Source organism: Dasypus novemcinctus, chromosome 7, assembly GCF_030445035.2.
Source record: "Dasypus novemcinctus isolate mDasNov1 chromosome 7, mDasNov1.1.hap2, whole genome shotgun sequence".
NCBI classification, from domain to species: domain Eukaryota; kingdom Metazoa; phylum Chordata; class Mammalia; order Cingulata; family Dasypodidae; genus Dasypus; species Dasypus novemcinctus.
The window spans coordinates 69,048,304-69,070,587 of NC_080679.1; the positions used below are offsets into that span (position 1 = coordinate 69,048,304).

A 22,284-nucleotide genomic window follows, 5' to 3' on the forward strand; every position below is an offset into this window, starting at 1 on the left:
TTCATGTAAGGTGTGTTTTGGTTTCCATGGCCTGATAGGAATGGAACTTCTTGTCACCTCTATCTGCTTCTGGAACAGAACCAAAGAAGCTGTAGCTTTAGTCTCACTTACTGCTTTGTTCTTCTTCATTGTTATGTTCATATAAAAGATGTGTTTTTGTATGTGTGTGTGACATTAGTGTTTGGTGGGAAGAGGCTCTCAAAGTGCATAACTTAAATGAGAAACAAATTTATTGTAAAAGCATATGCATTTCACTTCTACAGTAGAAATGGCACTTTTTCAAAGTAGGAATACAAACCAGAGAACTGCCTTTGTTTCCTCCAAAATAAAGAACATTGTAAATTTGAAGGGACACTATTTAGCTCCCTGTTAAAAGAAACAGCAATTTACAGATAAGGAAGATTTTTGTTCCCATTTTCAAAGTATAATTTAGTAGACAAAAAGAAAAAATATCATCAGCCGATTCATTCTGATGAGAACGAGTAAGTTGTCAAGTGCTTACCATCTGGTTCAGCTCCTAATCCAGATGGGCTGCCAATAGTAATTTATGAAAGGTTTGAAAGCAAGTTACCATTCTCCAGAAAGAATCATTAGAACACATTAACATTGGGATTTACTCCCCTCCCCCGCCACAATTTGTGACAGATGCAGATAGAGCAACTTCTTCCAAACAGCAAATAGAACGATTTATTCTTGTTCAGTATGTCTCTGCTCTTTGAGGAAAAAAAAAATCAATCATTTTCCTTCATCCTTTCCTCCCTTCTATTGGCTGAAGGAAAAAAAAAGAAGAAAATGCTGCCATTGCAGAGTATCTAACAAATGTCTGAAGAAGGCTTCACAGTCTGTCAATCCAGAGAATCTGTGATAGCTGAAAAAGTCACAGTCAAGATCAGGAATAATCTGATATACATTGTGTTCACACCCCACAACAGGCATCATCCACTCCATTGTGATAGGAAAAGCCCCAAATGTCAAGCAGTATTTCCAGTGCAAATTATAGAGCCACAGGTAGTTAGACCTAGAAGTCCAGCAGACCAGTAGCCTCTCCTCTTCCCCTCAAATCATGCAGCAAATGAGCAGCGTTGCTTCAGAGTCAGACCAAAGTGCCAGGGTACCACGGTTTGTTTCAACCAAGGTCCAATTATTTGCCTTCTGTCCTTGTCCCATTTATTTATTATGACTCTGAAGTAATAGGCCTTGTTCCTGGATGACTTAGGGAATTCTATTAATTTATTTTCAGTTCATGTAAGAATTGCAAGCAGAGAATGAGGCCCTATCTTTCCTTTGATCAAATTATCTGCTTTTCAGGCTCTGAGGAAATTACCAATATGCATGCTATACATTTTTAAAAATGTTTTAGAACATTCAAAAGCAAAGCCCTGAATCAGCTTATAAAGTTTCTAACCGAAAATTGGGATGATTGTAACCCGCAGATTAGATTTCCATTAAGAAGGAATACAGAGTGGCAATGTGGCTAGAAGTATGATGGGGAAATGCTAATTGGTAATTGGGGAAAGGGCAGAGATCTGCCCAGTCAGGTAGAGATAATCTATGTCGAGGACATAGGGAAAGGATGGCTAGGCTAAGCCAGGTGATTGGCAGCTTCTTCTACCCAGGAAGGGGTCCAAGTAACAAGTAAGAGGCAATGCAGACCGGAAATAACAATGCTCAAGTGAACAAGGCAATTCAATCTGACCTTCTAAGAGTAAATAGAGCAGTGAAGGGTCAGTTGAACCAAATTATAAATGATAAAGAAGAAATTGGATAGTCTTTGAGTAGCCTAAAACTTCTGTAAGTGGGCAAAATGCAGACACCGTTGCTTAAAAATTATTGGACATTGTTACTAATGTCATTTTTAACAGAGTGACCATGCATATGTTCTTCGTGGTCCTTAAATATCTATGCCTTCTCTTCCCTTGAATATTGATTAAAGAACATTTTTATTTAATTTGAAAATATACATCCATTTAATACAAAGCTATATGGTTTACACAGGACGTAAGAATGAATAGGATGCCGTTGTTTCCCCTTAAAAAATGTATAAACGCAATGGATATACATGACAAGACACAAAACACCACAGAACAACAATCTTACGGGTTATTGAAAATTTGAAAATTGGTGAGCCTCCAAAGGCAGAAAGAGATCTTATTTAGTTGGTAGTGATTCATCTAAGCTAAAGTTGTAAGTTGCTAAAAAGCAATGTTTTTTTAGCAACAAGGAATGCTTGATTTGTTTCCGCCTTTCCTGTATCTGTGCTGGAAAGACCATCAAGACATGTTATTTTAACAAGGCAGCAAGCCCCTCTAGCGGCCGCTTTGCCAACTACAGACACTGCATTACCTAGAGAAACCAGCCAATTTCAAAAGAATACCTCAGGCAGGCCAGCTCTGTTTTTACGACAGGTATCAGCACTCAATCTAAGGTAAAGTGAAATTTTATAATAAAAACACTGTGCAGCTCCTGTCACACTGTCACAGACCCAGAAAAGTACTGCGAGGTGGTACAGAGTTGATTCTGGGATTAGATGAATAGGTTCAAATCCTGGCTCTCCCATTTAACAACAGTGACCTTGGGTGGGTTTCTTAGCCTCTCTATTCTTCAGTTTGCTTATCTGCAGAAGGGGGATAACATTTACATCAGGTTCACGGGCTTGTTATGAGAATTAAAAGATACTGCTTTGTTTTTTGTGTTTTTTAAAAATATTTGTCTTTTATTATTATTTTTTATTTGTTTCTCTCCCCCCACCCCCCATCCCAGCTGTCTGTTCTCTGTGTCCATTTGCTGCGTGTTCTTCTTTGTCCGCTTCTGTTGTTGTCAGCGGCATGGGAATTTTTGTTTCTTTTTGTTGCGTCGTCTTGATGCATCAGCTCTCCATGTATGCAACGTCATTCCTGGACAGGCTGCACTTTCTTTTGTGCTGGGCGGTTCTCCTTAAGGGGTGCTCTCCTTGAGCTCGAGGGCATCCCTGCGTGGCAGGGCACTCCCTGTGCATGTGGGCACAGCCCTGCATGTGGGCCAGCTCCACATGGGTCAAGGAGGCCCGGGGTTTGAACCGCAGACCTCCCATGTGGTAGGCGGACGCCCTATCCACTGGGCCAAGTCCACTTCCCTAGAAGGGACTACTCTGAATGGGCCTTGTCACAGTAAGTGCTCAATAATTGTTTTTACTGGTAGTAGTAATAATACTTTTATGCCTAAAAATGAAAGCAGTGTTATTTATATTTCCTAAAATGTAAGTAGAAAATCATTACTAAAATCTAAGATTATAAATGAAACATTAATTCAATAAAGCATTATTAGATATTGGTGTCATGGATTTGAGTATCAGAGCGATCTGACTTTAAATCCCTGCTTTGCTACTTACTACTTGTTTAACTCTGGGCAAGTTATCTCACCTCTGGAGCCTTGGGTTCCTTGGCTAAAAACTAGGGTTAATGATACCTACCTTAACAAACTTATTTTAAGGTCTATATGAACTAATGCATTTAGTACACTTACTGTGGCACACTTGTTACAAGACTTCATTAAATAGTCACTCTTAATAGTACTGTATGCAAAACTATGAGAACCATAAATCCATAATCTGTATATTTTTCATGGCACTATATGACCAAGTGATACAATTTCAGAGGAAGAAGAGCTCATTCTAGATTTGAATGGCTAAATGGAGGCTGGATTCAGCTTTGAGTCAGAGCACCATAGCTAAGACAAAACAGGGATTCAATGCCCCATTAGGGAGGGGTGAGGGACACTAGGGGAAGTCAGAGAGTAGGTCTGAGCTCTGATACCGGAGACATCCTGGCTGGATTTATTTAAGGTCAAGAAGCAGTCTGACAGCTATATTTTTTTGAGAAAGCCAAAGAGTAAGAAGAGTGACCTGAGGGATCAAGAGGCTTGGCTGGACTTGATTTCCCTACGGTAGTCGCCTCTTTGAGGTTTGTGCTTCCCTCCCAGCTACAACTCCTCGGGAATCAAGAAAGTATTTTCTGGTTGATTGGTAAAATGGTACCTATAATAAAGGTAATATTGGTTAGCAAAATGCAGATGCATTGGTCATTCTGGGTAGGACCACATAAAGGCAGCTAAGAGATGAGAGTGAGCATCTTTCATCTTGGATGATGCAGCTTTTTAAATAAAAATCTCTTTTTAGCTTTCTGAATTTTACTAATCATTGCCAATTTCCTTTTATTTTAGCAAGGGACTTTTATGCCATTTCCCTTTTCTACATTTACCCATTTTCCTTTACAAATTTTGCTCTCTTTACCTTCTTTCCCCAGTATCACTTACTCACTTATGTTTCTCATTCCAGAGTTTCTAAGATTCATATTCTACAGAAAACTTGGAATCTGTAGTATATAGGACAACTAGGCTTTTAAGTGCCCTTTTAGAATATAACATCTCAAAGTCTATCACCTATTCAAAATACAATTTTGGGGAGTGGGTAAGGTTCAGTGGTTGAGGACCTGCTTCCCATGTTCGAGATTTTGGGTTCAATCCCCAGCACCTCCTTAAAAAAAAAAAAAAAGAAAGAAAAATACAATCAGCACTATTAATAGGTTGCTTTTACAGAATTTGTGTATTTAAATATCAAAGGAGTTATTTCTGAAATCTCCTATTTTCTTGAGTTACTCCTTACTGTTTCTGAGAATTAAAATGCAAACTGAATTGTTTTAAGTATCACATCTATGGGACATTATTGTGAGGAATACAATTTTCAAAGTAGTTTCATTTTTTTCCCCAGTTAATCTTGTCTGGGATTCCAATAGTACCCACAGGACACACCTGAGCCCTATGAACATTTAACAAATGCAGGATTCTCAAGCTGACTGGTGAACTCTTACCTCTTTTGCAGCCTCATTGTAATTCTGATGAGATTGCTTTACCTCTCAGTCATTTGGGATCCTGCCCTCATTTCATTACTAATTAAATTCATTTTTACAAGGTCATAAATTAATTATTTGAGGTAAAATTACTGAAATCTGTACCTCAATCCAAGATCGTTTTTAACTCTGGGTAATTAAATTTAAGAGTTATCATGTTAATCTTTATTAGTATTTGAAGGAAATGGCTAATGGAAAATTAAAGACTTCAACTTCCTCAACAGTAGCAGAGTTATGTTTTAGAGATAGGTTGAAAAATTAAAAAGAACTCATTCCATCAATAATGTTCTTTCATTGCCTTGCATTGCTAATATGGCAAAGTTGTATCTCATTAGGAAACATCTTAGCATGTTTAGTCTAGAGTAACTGGAGCCCAATTCAAAGTTTATTTGTTGTTTTAAAGGTATTTTCATTTTATGAAATCTTGTGTCACTTTTCTTTTCCTCATAAGGCCATCAGAGGTGAAAAATGACAATGTGAGTGAGACTTGGTTTCTTTTTACAACTAGTACACTTGATTCCTAATTGTTGGTGATATTAATAACTTGATTTTCACCTAATGAATATAGCCTTGAGCATTCCTAAATATAGAGAACAGGACCTTGGTGTTCTATAAATATTTTACCCAACTGGATTAGCAAATGCTTTGTTAATTGACTGAGCCACATTTCTATTCAAAAAGCATCTTTGGATAATTGAAGCTTTTAAATAACGCCCCCAGGAAAACTTGTGGCAAACATACTGTGTTTATTGCCATAAGGATCTCAAAATATCTTAGAGATATATCTAAAAAGTAAACTTTAAGAAAAAAACAGACCTGATTGTAAAAATCCATAATGCATCTTTTTTTTTCAGGACTGACTGACTTAAACAAAGGATCTGAATTTGTTTTTGTGCTCTGCTGTGCCAGGACTATAACTATGTCATTTCTCTTATTCTAAGGCCTGAATGAAGCTGATAACTTTTATCATCTCATACCTTTCATGAAAGAGCAGATCGGTTTTCAAATGTTGCCTGTTCTGGGACGTCTATATCAGGACAGAGTAAACTAACAGCTGGCTTGTTCCATTTAGCTCTCGGGTGAGCGGCATCCATGAGATGATGGGATGCGTCCAGAGACGAGTGGATCAGCTAACCAGTCAATGCTCAGTGCACAAGGAATTTGCTCTTAAGAAGCAGCAATTAACAGCCTCAGTGGAGGGTCACCTAAAGAAGGTAGTTTCATCACATGTGCCCTCCTTCAGCTGATATTTAGATGCGACTGCTTTAACTCCATTGCTAAAGATAATTTTTTGTTCTACTTTGGTGATACTAGTTATGGCAACTGCAGTGTATGGGCATGGGAGCAGGGGGGAGGGGGCGGGCATGTCTCCAGAGGCTTCTCTTAGGTTCCACATGAGTTCCTATAATTGAAAAAAATAGGGCTGTAATTCACTATTGCTCATCAACCATCTCTGCCCAAGGTTGCCAAACATGAATATCTAATCCTGTTTGCCCAGGATTTAATACATGTACCCAAAGGGAATCCTTGTTTTCCGCAATAGCATTTACCTGAAACATGGGCCTTTTGGGACTCTGTCCTTGCTTTGAACAGCTCTGTGCACAGTTCTAATAGGCACAGGTGTCAATTCACAGTTATATAGATGCCTATGTATGTATATGCTAGGTTTTTCTAGGTAATAAAGTGCCATTATCATACTTGATTGACCTAAGCAAAGGTCATTTTGAATAAAAACATATATTTGAAAGTCCTTTCTGTAGAGTGAAATAAAATGGCTTGGAGTGGGAGAATTTTTCTTCCTATTTTTAAAGGGAAATAAATCTGGGCAGCTACTATTTGACTGAATAAAAATTTACTTATCTGTCGGTGGGACATATTTTAAAAACTGACGATATCTCAGTGATATTAATGCTAACAAACCTTGCTGCATAGACTAGGTCTCAAATTTTCAATGATGCTTTGATACAATGGCTCTATTTGTTTAGCCTTACACCCGTAGGTTTAGTAGACTTCACAGGGGAGGATATTAAAGACATGCCTTTCTTTATTTCTACAACTGATGTTAAAGGCTAACAATGTCTCTAGTTAAATTGCCTCCCCACCTGCTATTGATCCAAAAATGGGGATTTGAGGCTTGTGCTGATGCCTGGGTTTGAACGATTCCAAATATGGTGACAACTCTGTTGCCACATTCCCTAGAGCTTGATCCTCAAGTTAATTTGGTGGTAGTAGAAAATGCAGTAGGAGCTCAAACAGCTCTTTCTTATTGCCAGTTCCAAGCCGATTTGACCCTGGGAAGGAAGGAATCTAGTTTGCAGAAGGAGATAAAGGAAATAACTCAAATGGAATAGGAGACTTTAAAGGACCCCTTATTCATTGATTCATGTATACTGAAGATCAAATAATAGTCCCCCAAATTCAGTGATTAAATGGATTAAATGTGTTCCTGTGTTTTCCTATCATATATAGGGTTTGGTGTTGCCCCAGAGCCCCTGAGCCCTAATTGTCGAACCCCTGGGGTGATCTAATACCTATGCCCTCTAAATGTACCTGCAGATTGGGTCCCATTTAGCTGACAGTGGATGATTGTGAGTTAATTAATCAGATAAATTCATCTCTGCTGATGTGTTAGCAAGTACATTATCCTTTCTATTAATAGTTAATATCAATAAATTCTTAGACGTCATGAATGATGGTTTATGTCTAATTGCTGTAAATAGAAGAAATATCTTTAAACATATTCCCTCTGTTGAAGGGTCAGTAGTATTTCCTCATAAGAAGAAGAGCATTATTAATTTGGACATAAAATTCTGCAATATTTAAAACTATATTTAGATTAAAATTGATATTACTTATATAAAGTATAATGGGAATATAGAGAGTAATATTTATCTTCTCTAGACAATGCGCCCCTATATACAAATATATGTTATTAAGATTGCATTGTATTCTTTATTCCTAAAGGCGGAAATGTCAATTCAGAAAATCTGCCCAGTACTTTCCAATGCAATGGATGTTGGTTCCAGCCTTTCTGAATCAGAGAAGGTTTTAAATAAATATCTGGAACTAGAAATCCAAGCTAAGGTAAAAGAACTATTATAAGGTTATGATTTTGTAAATGTGATTTCCTTTCTTCATTTTCAAGAGCTTTCTGTTGGAGCAAGGTACAAAACAAAATTATCATTAGGAACATGTGTTATTGCAAGATTCCAGAAAGCAAATAAAAACACAACCTTGTTTGTACACCAACCAATCCGAGGCAGAAAATGGCCCTCCTCTCTCTGGTACCTTTTTAGCTGCTTCCCACTTCTGTCATATGGGACTTAGGTTAAAGCTACCTGACTGCCCCCAGAGGTGTTTAGACAGGCAAGTCAAGTGTCCTCCCCTTGGCTCACCGAGGCTAGCAGAAAACAGCCTTGTTATGCCATGAGTTCTTAACAGTAGCGCCTCATTCACAAACAGCCTCCACCCCTGACACTCACTGAACCAAGTTTTAAAAGCTAATTCACTTGGTGGGATTTAAAAATCTTATGTCTGGACTTAATTTCATTTCTTTTATTTCAAAAATTTTAGAAGGGGTGAAGAAATTGCATGGGAAGAAACTCTCCTACTCCTTTCCTTCCTCAGAGTGTTATCAGGAAGCAAAGCTTGTAAATTAAAATTACCTTCATTCCATGGAGTACTTGGGAAGCATATTAAATACAAGGAAGGACGCAATCCCTCCTTGCTGCAAATGAGTGAAGCTTTTTTCCTTGCATTTTTGCTTGATTCCTACCTTGGTCTTGCATGAAATTTTACTTGACTTTTTCAATAGCAGCTGCATATGTCATGACTTCTATATCTTCTCATCCATTTAATCAGTGACTAGATTTCATGCTCCAGAAAGTACACTCAAGGAAAAATATAGGAGAGCAACCCCAAGCAAGCCAAATTCACTGACACTTCTGGGTTATTTAGACTTTATATGTAACATTTCCCTTACACTGTTTAAAAATTCTTCTAGATAGAATATCCAATAAGATTGCAAAAATATAATTTATATGTTCCTTTTTTCCAATTAAAAAATAAAGGAACAAATTTTGTAAACTTGCCCACTCCTATAACAAAATTAGCTTAAAAATTTGCCAGAGCTATTGTTAAATTTCATAAAGCAGTTCTCATGTATAATTATAGTTCTGCCATTTTGTTTTGTCCCAAACAATCTTTCTCCTTTCTGTGATACAGAGAATAGAATGCTCTGAGTAAGAAGTGTAGCTGATAGAGCTAAAGAATAATTTGAGATGGTTTTTGTTAAGGTGCCTTTTGTTTTGTTTTGTTTTTTTTCCTTCGAAGTTTAAAAGTTATGCCTTTCTTTTGTTGAGAAAAGTCTTGGTACAAGTTCAATGAAAAATCGTAATGGATGTACAAAAGATAATTCCCCTGTCAGCTTCTGACTTCCAGTGCTTGGCTTTATAGGAGACATCACATGAATTAGAAGCAGCTGTAAAAATCATGACAGAGAAAAATGAATTTGAACCTGATGAAGTAGCATCACTTTCTTCTAAAGCTAAATGCCTAGAAAAAGAATTTAAAATACTTTGCCAAAGCATTGACACCAGGTCACAAATCCTGCAAACTTATGTGGCATTTCTAAAGTCATCAGAGGAGGTGGGTACCTATGTGTTGGTCTTATTCAGATCCTCTGCCCATTTCCCTGCTTCCTATGGGATGATAAGTTCTGCCCGGGTGGATGGTCAGTCCCATGTCCTCCATCCCAGTGAATGTACTCACTTATAGGTCTGTTATTCTTTAAGGTACCAAGGAAAGTGCACATAAACTAACAAGCACAAAAACTCAAAAAGGAGGTTGTTTTACTGAAAAGTAATACAAAAGTGTGTGTGTGTGTAGATATATACACAAAAACAAAGTAGGTTGTATAGGAACACATTTTACCATGTTCCACAAATATTTACAGTATCTTAAACACAGAGAAAAATTATTTTCAAACGAATCATCTTCTAAATCATTGATCTCTTTGGACAGCTAAACAACTACTGTGGTTCATTGAAAATAAACAGAATTGAAAATCATGGGCTATGGGTCCAGTCTCAGATCCGTCTTTTGAGACACCTTTTATCAAGTCACCTCTGAGAGCTTCTGAACCCTCATTCTGACAGGATTTTAATAGGTAATCTCTAAAACACTCTCTAATAGACTAAGATTCATCTCTCAACGGTCCCAGCTTCTTGAAGATGGATTCAGTAGTAGAAAAGTGTTAGAGTGTCCCCTGCATTTATCCCTAGTCCAGTGTACTACAGGTCATGCATATCACCCTCATGCTCAGAGAGATGGGGTTGTTTCAGTGGGAGGTAGAGCCAGCAAGGACAACTCAAGGTTAAAGCCTACCAATGTCAAGTGGCTGCTCGATTTTCATGTTCACACCTCCACCCTCCTCCCACCATCACCATCCCACAGACACAGACATCTCTTCTGTCTTATCTCATTTTGTAATATTCTGAATTTTTTACCATTCTGCAAGAAGCCCATGCCCAGTCTCTGAAAATCTCAGGTAAACCACTGCCTCCTTTTCTACATCTTTACTCAACCATTCACCATTTTCTGGCTTCTTTTTAGTTCTTCTTGGCCCTGAATTCTCACAGTTGGGCAGAGGTATTAAAACTAATAGGATTATCCTACTGATAAAGATAAGGAGCAAAGAAGTGCTAGCTCTTTGTATCTTCACTGCCAAAATGAACTTTTTTGACTTCCAGTTAAGCATCCACTTCCTTGGCCCACTCTGGCCTTTGTGGACCAGGATCCTCTCTAGGGCTGGAAATTTAGCTTCACAAATAATACTTTCTCAAAAGAACCTGATCGCCTTTCATGGTCCCTGCTTTCTCTGGATGTACTTTTCTACATGGTTGAGCCTCCTGTCCCTCTTATACTGACAACCTCCCATTCTTTCACTCTCCTCATTTGCAGGCTTTCCTTCTTTCCCAGCCAGTGCTTGCTCACTCATTTCCATTCCATTCTCCATCCCCTCAAATCCCTGCCTTCTACCGTGCCTAACTCAGCCAATTCCCAATCCTAGCTCCATCAGCACTCCGTTTACGCAGCTTCTTTCCAAGCTTTCAGTCACTACGTGGAAAATCATCCATTGTGCCAATTGGTGCAGTTACAAATTTATGGGTCCCTGCTTCAGCAGGGTCCACATATACTCCATGATTGGCTCCCTTTCTGTTGTAATTCTTAAGCACCTTACCCTAGTTTCCATCCCTAAATCTCAGCTCATGTCCTTACATCATACTGAAAAAAATTAAGATTGAGCATAATGCCTTGACTTCCTTCTACTTCCAAACCTATCAGCATATTCACCTTCCTCCCTTGTCTCCAGTAAAGCCATGACTCTACTCCTGTTGAGCAAGAATTAGTCCCTCCTTGTATATTCCTACATCCAGCTCCAGAGACCACCCACTGATTTTTCAATTTGCTTTTTCCATTGCTTTTTTCCTCTTTGTCCACAATTATACTTAACTAAGCTTGCCTTTGCCAAGGCCATCATTCTATCACATTCCTTCCCTTGACATGTGAACTCTTGAAATGAGTAGATGGCAATGCTTGCCTCTACTTCCTCATACTCCCCAGTCCTCACCCCACTAGAGATCAGTTTACTCCCTTTTCAATGCTGTTGTCCTGCCACCTCTTCTCTACCTCAAAAATGCTCTTATAAACTACTTACTAGTAGACAAATGCAATGGTATATTTTTCATTTTTCTTTCTGCTTAATCTCTCTGTAGCATTTATTCATCCCAGTGACCCAACTTCACCTCCTTTGGCTTTTTATAAACAGCTTTATTGAGGCATAATTTGCATAGGATAATACAAAATTCACTTAGTAGATAATGCATTGACTTAAGGTATATTCAAAGAGTTTTGCAACCATCACTATACTCCAGTTTTGGTATATTTCCATCACCCAAAAAGAGCCACTTTTGTAGTCAGTTCCCACTGCGTTACCCTCTCCTAACTAGCCCTAGGAAAGTACTGATCTGCTTTCTATCTCTACACATGCACACTTTTTTTTTTTTTCACATTGCACATATGTTGATTTGTACTATTTGGTTCCTTTTTTTTTTTTTTTAATTTTTTGTGGTACCACATAATACAAACTATAAAATTTACTTTTGTAGACCTTTTTTAAGTTTAGAATTCACTTGACATTAATTACATGTACAGTGTTGTACTCATCACTGCCCATTACCAAAACTTTTTCTTCATTCCAAAGAGAAACTCTGTTTCCATTAAGTAAGTAACTCCCCATCCCCTCTCCCCCAGCCTCTGGTAACTTCTAATCTAATTCCTGTTTCTATGAATTTGCTTATTGTAAATCTTTGATATATGTGGGATCATACAATGTTTTTCCTTTTGTGTCTGGCTTATTTCACTTAGCACAATATTCTCAAGGATCTTCCATATTGTAGTATATATCAGAAATTCATTCATTTTTGTTACTCAGCAATACTCTATATTATTACTACATTTTAAACCACTTTTTGTTCCATTCATCACCTGAGGAATTGTTTTAGTTTCCTGGGCTGCTTACAACAGATATCATAAAATGGGTTGGCTTAAACAATGGGAATTTATTAGCTTTCAGTTTTGAGGCTGAGAAAAATGTCCACTCACAGCAATGCTTTCTTCCTGAAGACAGGCTGCTGGCTCTCTGCCACATGACAAGGATCTGCTGATCTCTTCCTTCTATTCTGGGTTTTGTTGATTTCAGCTTCTTACTTCAGTGGCTTTTTCTTCCGGCTCTCACTGTAGTCCTTCCAGATATAATAGACTCCACTAAGAGGATTAAGACCCATCCTTAATGAGGTGGGTCACACATTAACTGAAATAGCCTCTGAAAAGGTCCTACTCATAATAGGTTCACACCCAACTCAGAGGACTAGATTAATCTTAAAAACATACTTTTTTTGAGGGGATACCTATAGCTTCAGATCACCACAGGGACACTGTTGTTTCCACCTTTCGGCTGTTGTGTCTAATGCTGCTTTGAACATTGATGTACATCATCTGGTTGATTACTCTTTTCAATTCTTTGAGATGTATACCTAGGAGTGAACTACTGGGTCATATGTTTTTTAAAACTGCCCAACTGTTTTCCAAAGCAGCTGTACCATTTTACAATCACACCTGTAATGCATGTGGGTTCCAGTTTGTCCACGTCTTTACTGGTTATTTTCTAATTTTTTTTCCTAGTTAGTTTAAAGTGATATTTTGCTATGGTTTTGGTTTGCATTTCTCCAATGACTAATGTGTTGCTTATTGGCCATTTTTATATTTTCTTTGGAGAAATGTCTATTCTTTTTTTTAATTATTATTATTAAAATTATTTATTTATTTTTAAAAATCACATTCAAAAAATATGAGGTCCCAATCAACCCCACCGCCCCCACCCCCCACTCCCCCCACAGCAACACTCTCTCCCATCATCGTGACACATCCATTGCACCCGGTAAGTACATCTCTGAACATCACTGTACCCCGTAGTCAATGGTCCACATCATAGCCCACACTCTCCCACGTTCCATCCAGTGGGCCCTGGGGGGATCTACAATGTCCCGTAATTGTCCGTGAAGCACCACCCAGGACAACTCCACGTCCCGAAAACGCCTCCACATCTCACTCTTCCTCCCATTCCCCAAACCCAGCAGCCACCATGGCTACCCTTCCCACACCCATTCCACATTTTCTCTGTGGACATTGGATTGGTTGTGTCCATTGCACATCTATGTCAAGTGGGGGCTTAGATTCCACATGGATACTGGATGCACTCCTCCTGCTTTCAGTTGTAGACACTCTAGGCTCCATGTTGTGGTGGTTGACCTTCTTCAACTCCATGTTAGCTGAGTGGGGTAAGTCCAATAAATCAAAGTGTAGGAGCTGAAGTTTGTTGAGGCTCTGGGCCTGGGTGTCTTATTATCAGTCCAGAGATTCAAAACCCCTAAATATATCTTAAACCCCAGCACCAACTACAATTCCAATAATGTAGCATGCAAGTCTTGTGAGAAGAGATCCCCTCTGAGTCCAATTCCATCATGCAGAAACACCAGCAGTCTATTCTTTTTAATTGGGTTGTTTGGAGTTTTTTGGTAGTTAAATTCCATTTCCTTCTTTATCTTTCCTTCTCCTTTTCTCTGGTTCACTTCCCTTCCTTTGTTCCTGAAATGTCACAGAGTTCTTCCCTGGGCCCTCTATTTTGTACATTATACATACTTTGCCATTGAAAAATCACATCCTTGCTTATAATTTCAATTCCCCAGTAATTCTTTTAAGTATTTTTAATTTCCTTTTTTTAAAAACTTTATTTTGAAAGAAGTTTCATATTACAGAAAAGTTACATCGAAAATATAGGGGGTTCCCATATACCCTACCACCTCCCATCTGACATTTTCCCCTATTAATTACATCTTTCATTGGTGTGATACATTTGTTACAATTGATGAACAAATACCCAAAAATTCTAAAGCAGTTCCTCAGCTCCAGCTCTCCTGAGCTCCAGACCAATGCTTTCATTTCAACTTCTTATCATACATCTCCTACATATCCTGTAGCCCCCTCAAACTCAAACAAAACACAACTCGTTCTCTTTTCCTCACACATACTTCTTACATATTATGGCACTAGTTTAATACCTCATCATCCTTTTAGAAGTCTTACACAGAAGCTTCAAAGCTTTCTCTAACCCCTCTCTCAAGGAGAATTAATTTTGTCCCAGGCGCTCAGCTTATTGTACTGATAAGGTATGATACATCTTATCAACACCTCCATGTTTTAGTTACAATTACCCCTCTTTAAAAATGGGGCTCTCAGAGTTTAGATGTCCAAGATCAAACAGCTAGTAAAAAAATATAATTGAATTTAATGTGCACTACCCTCTCTTTTAATTTTCTGTTTCAAAAGCCATGCTAACCCATAGGTATTAAACTAACGAAAAAATTTGTTAACTCCCCTTCCTCTCTATTTCCACCATCACTTCCTTTGTTCAGGTCCTTGTACTTGCCTAGCCTAACGAAGTGGTCTCCTTCCTGTTCTTTCTACCTTTTATAGTTTTCCTTTCACTCTATCCTCCTTTCTCCTTTTAGAATGACAAATTCATTCTAAAGCAAATCATGTTGCCACCTGAAGTCAGATGTGAGTCAATGTAATTTCTGAAAGATAACAAATAACTTTTACAAAAAATGGACAAAATATTAAAATTTATTGTTAATTGACCAAAAAAAGAAATAAATTGGAACAGAGGCAAGGGAATTCTTATAATGGCATCACTTTCACTTGCATTTGATGGGGCTTTTTTGAGTAATAAAGGAAGATGGATTAAACTTTATGTTTGAGAATTGCACATAATAGATAGCTCATAAGTTTACCCAGCAACATGTAGTACTCAGCCCCATTGAAGTAATGGTGATCGTCATGCTGATTCTGATTCCTTGTGGTAGCTACCAGTTGCTGCAAATGAATGAAGATGTGTCACCATCGTGTTGGTTATGATAAAGCAATGTTGAAACCCACTGGCCAGTGTTATCTGAAAACAATTATTCCTCTAGCCTCTTTCCTCACTCCTCACTCCCCTCCAGCTCGTGGAACCTGAACTTTACCCTCATTAAGATCATTTACTATTATCTGAACCAGCCAGGATTTTCACAACTGTGTCCTATATGTTATTCTTTCCATCGGAGATACCCTTGTCATGACTCGTCTCAGCCTGGACAAAATCTCCTTAAGAAGTAGATCAAATGTTGCTTTCTCTGAGAGTTGGAGGTCCCATAATATTGGGTGTGCCCAAAGTATGGTGTGTATACTTGTCTGAGTATTGTAATAATATGCATATGCGTCTCTCTCTGAACTATCTTTAGAAACCCAGGGAAGCAAATGATTAATTTGTACGAGAGGATCTTAGAAGGTGCCATGAAGAAAGTAGCATTTTCATTAGTCCATGAAGGTTAAGAAGGAGCAGAAAGAGTGAGGAAATATCATTATAGGCTGAGGAGCATCATCAAAGCCTACAGGCATGAATAAATGGAATACAGGAAATGAGGAGAAAAGTTCTGTTTCTGGAAACCACTTGCATGCTTTCCTCTTAAGTTATTTCAACTAAATGATGTTAAGATATTGAAAATACAATGAATAACCATTCCCTGAAATTTCTTAACCTGTTTTGGTTGCTTTTAGTAGTTATGAGTTCTCTGAGACTTGTCCCATTGACCACTAAATATTATTCCAAATGCATAAAAGCCATGTAAAATAACTTCTGCTATTTCTACATCATCCAATTACATGTTAATTTGTACTTCTACAAGCACATTTGATTTTGTATAGACTCTGTTCATAGAGAATGACTTAAAAATAATCTAGAACTACTTACATTGGTTAGCAAATGAGAAAGTATAATTCCAGGGAGGCAAAACAATATATTTCAATAAAATTAGCTCATGGAGGTCATTTAAAATTATTACTTGTACAGAACATTCATTATTATTTGTCTCCTTTGTGCTGGTTTATCGTTAATTAGAAGCAAAGTGTGTGATTTACCTAACAACTAATCATCATTCAAACTTGATATTTCTTTCTGATTTGTATTCCCTGATTCTGTATGTATCTTCTTTTCAATTATAAACCTCAGCTTTCAATTGAACCACAGTGGTCTTTGACATAAACTGTCCCATATTATAAAATATACATATATACAATATATAATATGATTTTTGGCTACAATAAATAGTTCTTTGGGTAATAAACTTGACAGTTCAATTTACTACCTGTCTGACAACAACCTAGGTAGAGTTTCATGTCTTTTCAGTAAATTGACAATATTCAATAATTATTTTTTATAATCCTGCAAATATAATTTCAATTTAATTTTTATATTGGCTTTTATTGAAATATTTTATTTTTCTTAAAAAATGTTTTTAAGTGTTCTTAACTTTCATTTATATTCTCCTTTTTTAGGTAGAGGAGCAGTCTCAAAGTCTAATGGAGTTTTACCAAACTGAAATTCCTCAGAAGAGGGAGGATGATGCTAAAGCCAAGTATTGGTCTGACTTGACTGAGAAGCAGTGGCAGCTATTTTTAAAGAAGAGTTTTTTAACTCAAGACCTAGGTCTTGAGTTCCTTATTTTAGTAAATATGGTGAGAATATTAAATGACTCATACCTTCTGCAAGAATTATTTGTCAAAATCAAAATCATAAATTCAAAAGTTCAACTATCAATCAGCAGTGCTGGTTTAGGAATTTTTTTTTCAGCTTCATTCAATCTAGGGCAGTTCTAAAGCTCAGCATTTAGTGTGTGCTTGATCTAGACCCTTTGTTAGTGTATTATATGAAGGCTATTTTAACTATCAAAAAGAAAGAATGCTTACAATCTATCAGTGTTACTATTACAGAGTCTGCAACAGAATTCCATTCAAAATTTCTGAGTTATGTTGAGAGCATGCAACAGGTCCTTACAAAATTTCTAGTGACTAAATACAATGTCCTGGATGATTCTTTATTTTATAGAATTTCTTACTATAGCAAATCTTTATACAATGAAGCTCAATTGCATTTATAAATGTACCCTAAAATTTAATTGTCTTGAGTTATATCTATAAAATATCATGGAATTTTCACTTACATCAATCTCTGACTTATATAAAGTTCCCTGTAGAGTCCTTAAGAGATGATACTTAAAGAATTTTCCTAATGAAATGATTCATTCTATTATTGGAAAACACCAGTTGCTAGAAAACTTTAAAAAAAAATTTAGATCTGGCTCATATCTGGTCCTGGCTCTCTATAACTTCACAGGAAAAAAAAAAAGATATGCATATTTAATTCCTCTTACTCGTAAAAGACCTTCAAACATTGAAAACAATTGCTATGCTTAACTTGTCTTTTCTGCCATTAAACACATATAAATCCTTGCTACTACTTATGAGGTAAGTTCCTTTCTCTCTCCATCCTGATTCCATCCCCTAGATTCTCTGTAATTTATCAAAGCTAGTCATAAAATGTATTTTAAAAATAAAATATAATTTTAAAAATAAAAAATAAAAATAAATGTATTTTAAAAATAAAGTACAATAAACTGGGCAATATTTTTTTTTACTAATGAGACGTAAGAATATGCTGGTTTTTTTACCAATAATTTCCTTTGCTGATTTATATTAAGTTTATTTTAAAACTCCCATAACATTTTTATTGCAATTCTTGCCAAGCTTATTCCCTCCCATTTTATATTTGTGTTACAATATTTTCAAACAAATATGGGTCTTTGTATTTATTCCTGATTAATTTCATTTTGTCACTCTTCATCCATGACTCTATATTGTTAAGCTAGTTTTGAACCTGTTATCTTCTGTATTAGCCATCTCTCCTGGGTTTAATTCTATAGATTTGATAATTATGCCTCCTGTGGCTGGAATTAGATCTTTAATGAAAGTGTCTAAAGGGCAGGTTGACATTCCAATCCATTAAGCAATCAGTTGACTAACCAGTTTTTTAAACAATCAAGTATGCTCCCAGTAGTACTTTAATTCAACCACTATTTTACAGTCTCGTTCTTAAGTCTATAAAGGGAGATGTTCTCAAATACACTGCTCAAAAGAAGGTATACCTACCAGGTGTCCTGTCAATTCATAAATAAAATTTGACATAAATCTCGTTTACTCCTAGTGATCAAGATTTTCTTCTCAAAATGCTCACAAACTGATAATGATTAATTTATTGCACTGGTTTTCAGTGTGAAACCTACCAATCTGTAAATGGTGTAGCCCATCCTGTTCCCCTTTTGAAAATCAGGACATTTTGCTTTTTCTGACTTCCTGTCCTTTCTCCTGTTTTCCATGGCCTTGCAAATATAACACATCTATGATTTTCTCAGTACTGAGATGGGACTAATCTCAGTCTCAGTTTGTAGCATCGAATTCATTTAGAAGGGTTAGTTTCTGTGTCTATCTACCTCTTTATCTACTTTGAGAAACAATTATCCCTTTTTTTATTTCAAACTGTTATTTGAAGACCATTCTTGTTGAATCTATATGGAAATATAATATGCATTAATAGTTCTAATTTTTCTAATACCATCCTTTAGCATCAGAGAAAGCCTGCTAAGCAATTTGTTCATTTTCCTGTTTTATGCAAATACTTTATTGTAAAAAACCAATCAAGTTATCTTCATTAGGAACATTGCTGTTTTGATAGTATATTAACTTACACATATTTTAAATTTATAGTTGATTCAGTACATCTTTTTCCATGTCTTGATTATGTACTTCTCTAATTTGCTCCCAAATATTTACAAACTACAGTTTGGTTGTCTACCCTTTCTATTACTAAACTTCTTTTCAGAAATTTTACTTTTCAGTCCTTAAACTTTCATTAATAGTTTCTTAATAAGATGTGGAAGCTACTGTAACTTTATAGCATAGATAAAAAATATGATATGGGGTGGATTCCTGTATCTAATATCTTTTATAATATATTGAATCCAGTTAATCATAATTATGGACTGTATCATTTTATTACTAAATCCTCAACTTCTGGGTAGAACTCTCATTCAAGATCTAATTTTTTTGTGATTACTACTACTTAATAATATTTCAAATAATATAAAAATATAAACATGCAATATTAATGTAATTTAAAATATCTTAAAATAAGTTATCATATTATTATATAAAATATCTCATTAATATTTATGATAGTGTCTTCTAACTATAATCTGAAAGGTCCCCTGACTTTTAATTAACTAGCTGTCATAGTGATTATAGAAATCCATATATATCTTGCTTCTTAGAAAATAAAGGATTTATTAGGAAAGGATGGTCATCAAAGTAAAATCATTGCTTTTCCAAATACTTTTCTACATTTTTGATATTTATATAGAAATATAAAGCACACGGTCTTTCTCTTTAACTCTCTTATCCTTTGCCTCCAAGTAGATAAGTGAATATCTGCTTTGTTTTGAAGGATTTTGTTTTGAAGGATTTTATATCACTTGGCCAGAGCATGTGAAGGTTGAGAAGCAGAGTCTTTGGAGTTAGAGTATGGGGCTTCTGGTGCCCAATGAAGATATGGATATAGAGATATACAGATATAACCTTCAGTTCTCATAAAAGGAAGTAACTTGATTTGCTCACAAGGAGCTTGTAATATATACAACTGGATGGTTTTTAAAAATAAATAGAAGTCAAGAAAAATCTGCCCCCTCATATTCCCTGATATTGAGATATTAACATATTACAATTGTCTTGTTAAAATAAACAATGGTATATACATAAAACCTTATGCATTAAAATTTTTTGGTTTCAAAATTCCTGGATCCTGACATTTATTAAATAACTCCCTCAAACCTAGGGAAATAATCAGGCCCTAAGTGGGAACCCAAACACCGCTAGGGTCTTGAAGAACTCAGGACTTACCATTCAGCATAGAGGGGCTGAGAAAGCCTAACTGTGCCTCCACACATGGAATTTAGACTTGTCTGAGTATCAGAACGGTGTGCATACTCAGCTTTGGCTGTGAGGAAACCTTTTGCCTCCTAGAAGAGTTGTATGCAAAAATGTTTTATCTCTTGGGTAAGAAAAGTAGTTATATGGATTATTAATTCAGCAGGCAAAAGGGAACAAGATCTTCAATGTGAAAAATGAAGTGCACATTATGGAGAACACTGTTGAAAACCAGAAGACAAAAAGAGAAGAACTGACCCACCTCCGGGTGGCGTGGCAACTTAAAGCCACTGAAAGCAAGCCTGTGAAACAGCGGTGGGGAGCATTCAAAGACCAACTGAAAAAGGTAAGGGAAACCCAGGGCCTGTTTTTTGGCACTGGTGGTTTAGAACCACAGGTTCCCTCCAGGTCGCAAATGTTTTTGTGGGGATTAAAAAGTTTGATAACACAAGTTATCACTAAAATTGTTGTAATGTGTTTGCTGGTGGTGTCAAAGAAAACATACATCTAACCAGTCAATCTCTTTTTCAGACCACTCACAACTTAAAACTTCTTCAGGAAGCACTTATGCCAGTGTCTGCACTTGACCTTGGTGCAAGCCTCCAGACCATTTTAGATATACGAAAAAAATGGAATGAAATGAAGCCTCAGTTCCAGGTGAAGAAATAGAGTGCTGCACTAGGGAGAATGGAACACAATTTTAAAACTGTTCTGCTGTAATTTACCTAATTAATTTTAACAGTGGTGAATTACTATTTTTCGAACAAAAGTGTGTAAAATGCAATTTTCTTTCTGTTCTTTCTGTACTTTTCTGTATTTGATGATAGACCAACATTCGGGCTACAAAAAGTCCTTAGTATCTTTTTATCTTAGGTTGTTTTAATTTACATCAAATTATTTTCTTGGTAATGTATTTTCTTGGTAATGTACACACACACATATATATTAACTCTATTTTCCTGGAGAGTGTAAGCATATTATTATATATATAATATCTGATTAATTTTTATGATGGTGTCATCTAACTACAATCTAAAAGGCTCCCTGACTTTTAGTTAATTAGCTGCCGTGTGATGCATGTTTTTGATTGGGGCTTCTTAGAACAAGGATGAGCGGCCTCTGGTACAGAGGTTATGCTGCCCTCAGTGCCTGAAATTACCACCCTGATGGCTCTATTCCCACCAACACATAAGGTTCCTACGATCACCCCCAAGAATTTTGTTCTGCTCTCAGTCAGGAGCACAGTGTAATGGGAGATAAAACAGTGAGTCATGTTCCTGGGCCCTGACTGCTTGACACATTCCATACCCGCACCTCCTGCCTCGCCAAATCTTGGGACACTGCCAAAAATAGTAGCCAGCTATGTTATCCTCCTGCCTGGATTCTTTTTTTTTTTTTTTTCTGCAGAATTAGAATACCTGTGTTTCTATGTCATTGCTTCTTAAGTGTTGCTCTTAAAGAATCCCTGAATCAGAAGTTTGAAGATTTCTTTAGGGATTATTTAACTGTAGGTCCCTTTAAGACAAAACTGATATAGCATATAGTCCTCTTCCCCAAACCATGCACCATTTGTATCTTACAGTGAACTCTTTCCTCCAAACTCCCAGAAGACATTTTCACTAGCCTACAAATGTTCCATTCTGTGATTGCCCTGTGCTGTATGATTTTATGTTTGCTGTGTTATATAAAGATGTGTGTGTAAATTCTTCTACATCAGACAATTGCCAAGCATCTTTAGCCTTATCACTGTAATTTGCATATAATTGATGCCCACTTGACTGATTTAATCTTGAAGACCCCGGTTAGGTCCCTCTTCTGCAAATTATCTACTTAGCCTAAATCATTTCCATTATTTTTATCTTTGTTATGATACCCATCCATGAAATTTCAGTAGCTCCTTCTTTAATATGTCAACCCTTTGTAAATT

General features: G+C 36.6%; 1 protein-coding gene across 1 annotated transcript in view; it reads left to right on the plus strand.

Annotated features, from left to right (window-relative positions):
- The window catches only part of CCDC141 (coiled-coil domain containing 141), a 169,233-nt gene that overhangs the window by 126,087 nt on the left and 20,862 nt on the right, over window positions 1–22,284 (plus strand). The window contains exons 9-14 of the mRNA XM_071216243.1: window positions 5,956–6,097; window positions 7,848–7,967; window positions 9,339–9,530; window positions 16,878–17,057; window positions 20,521–20,703; window positions 20,889–21,014. Coding sequence (XP_071072344.1) covers window positions 5,956–6,097; window positions 7,848–7,967; window positions 9,339–9,530; window positions 16,878–17,057; window positions 20,521–20,703; window positions 20,889–21,014 — 943 coding nt within the window. The remainder of the gene's footprint in view (window positions 1–5,955; window positions 6,098–7,847; window positions 7,968–9,338; window positions 9,531–16,877; window positions 17,058–20,520; window positions 20,704–20,888; window positions 21,015–22,284) is intronic.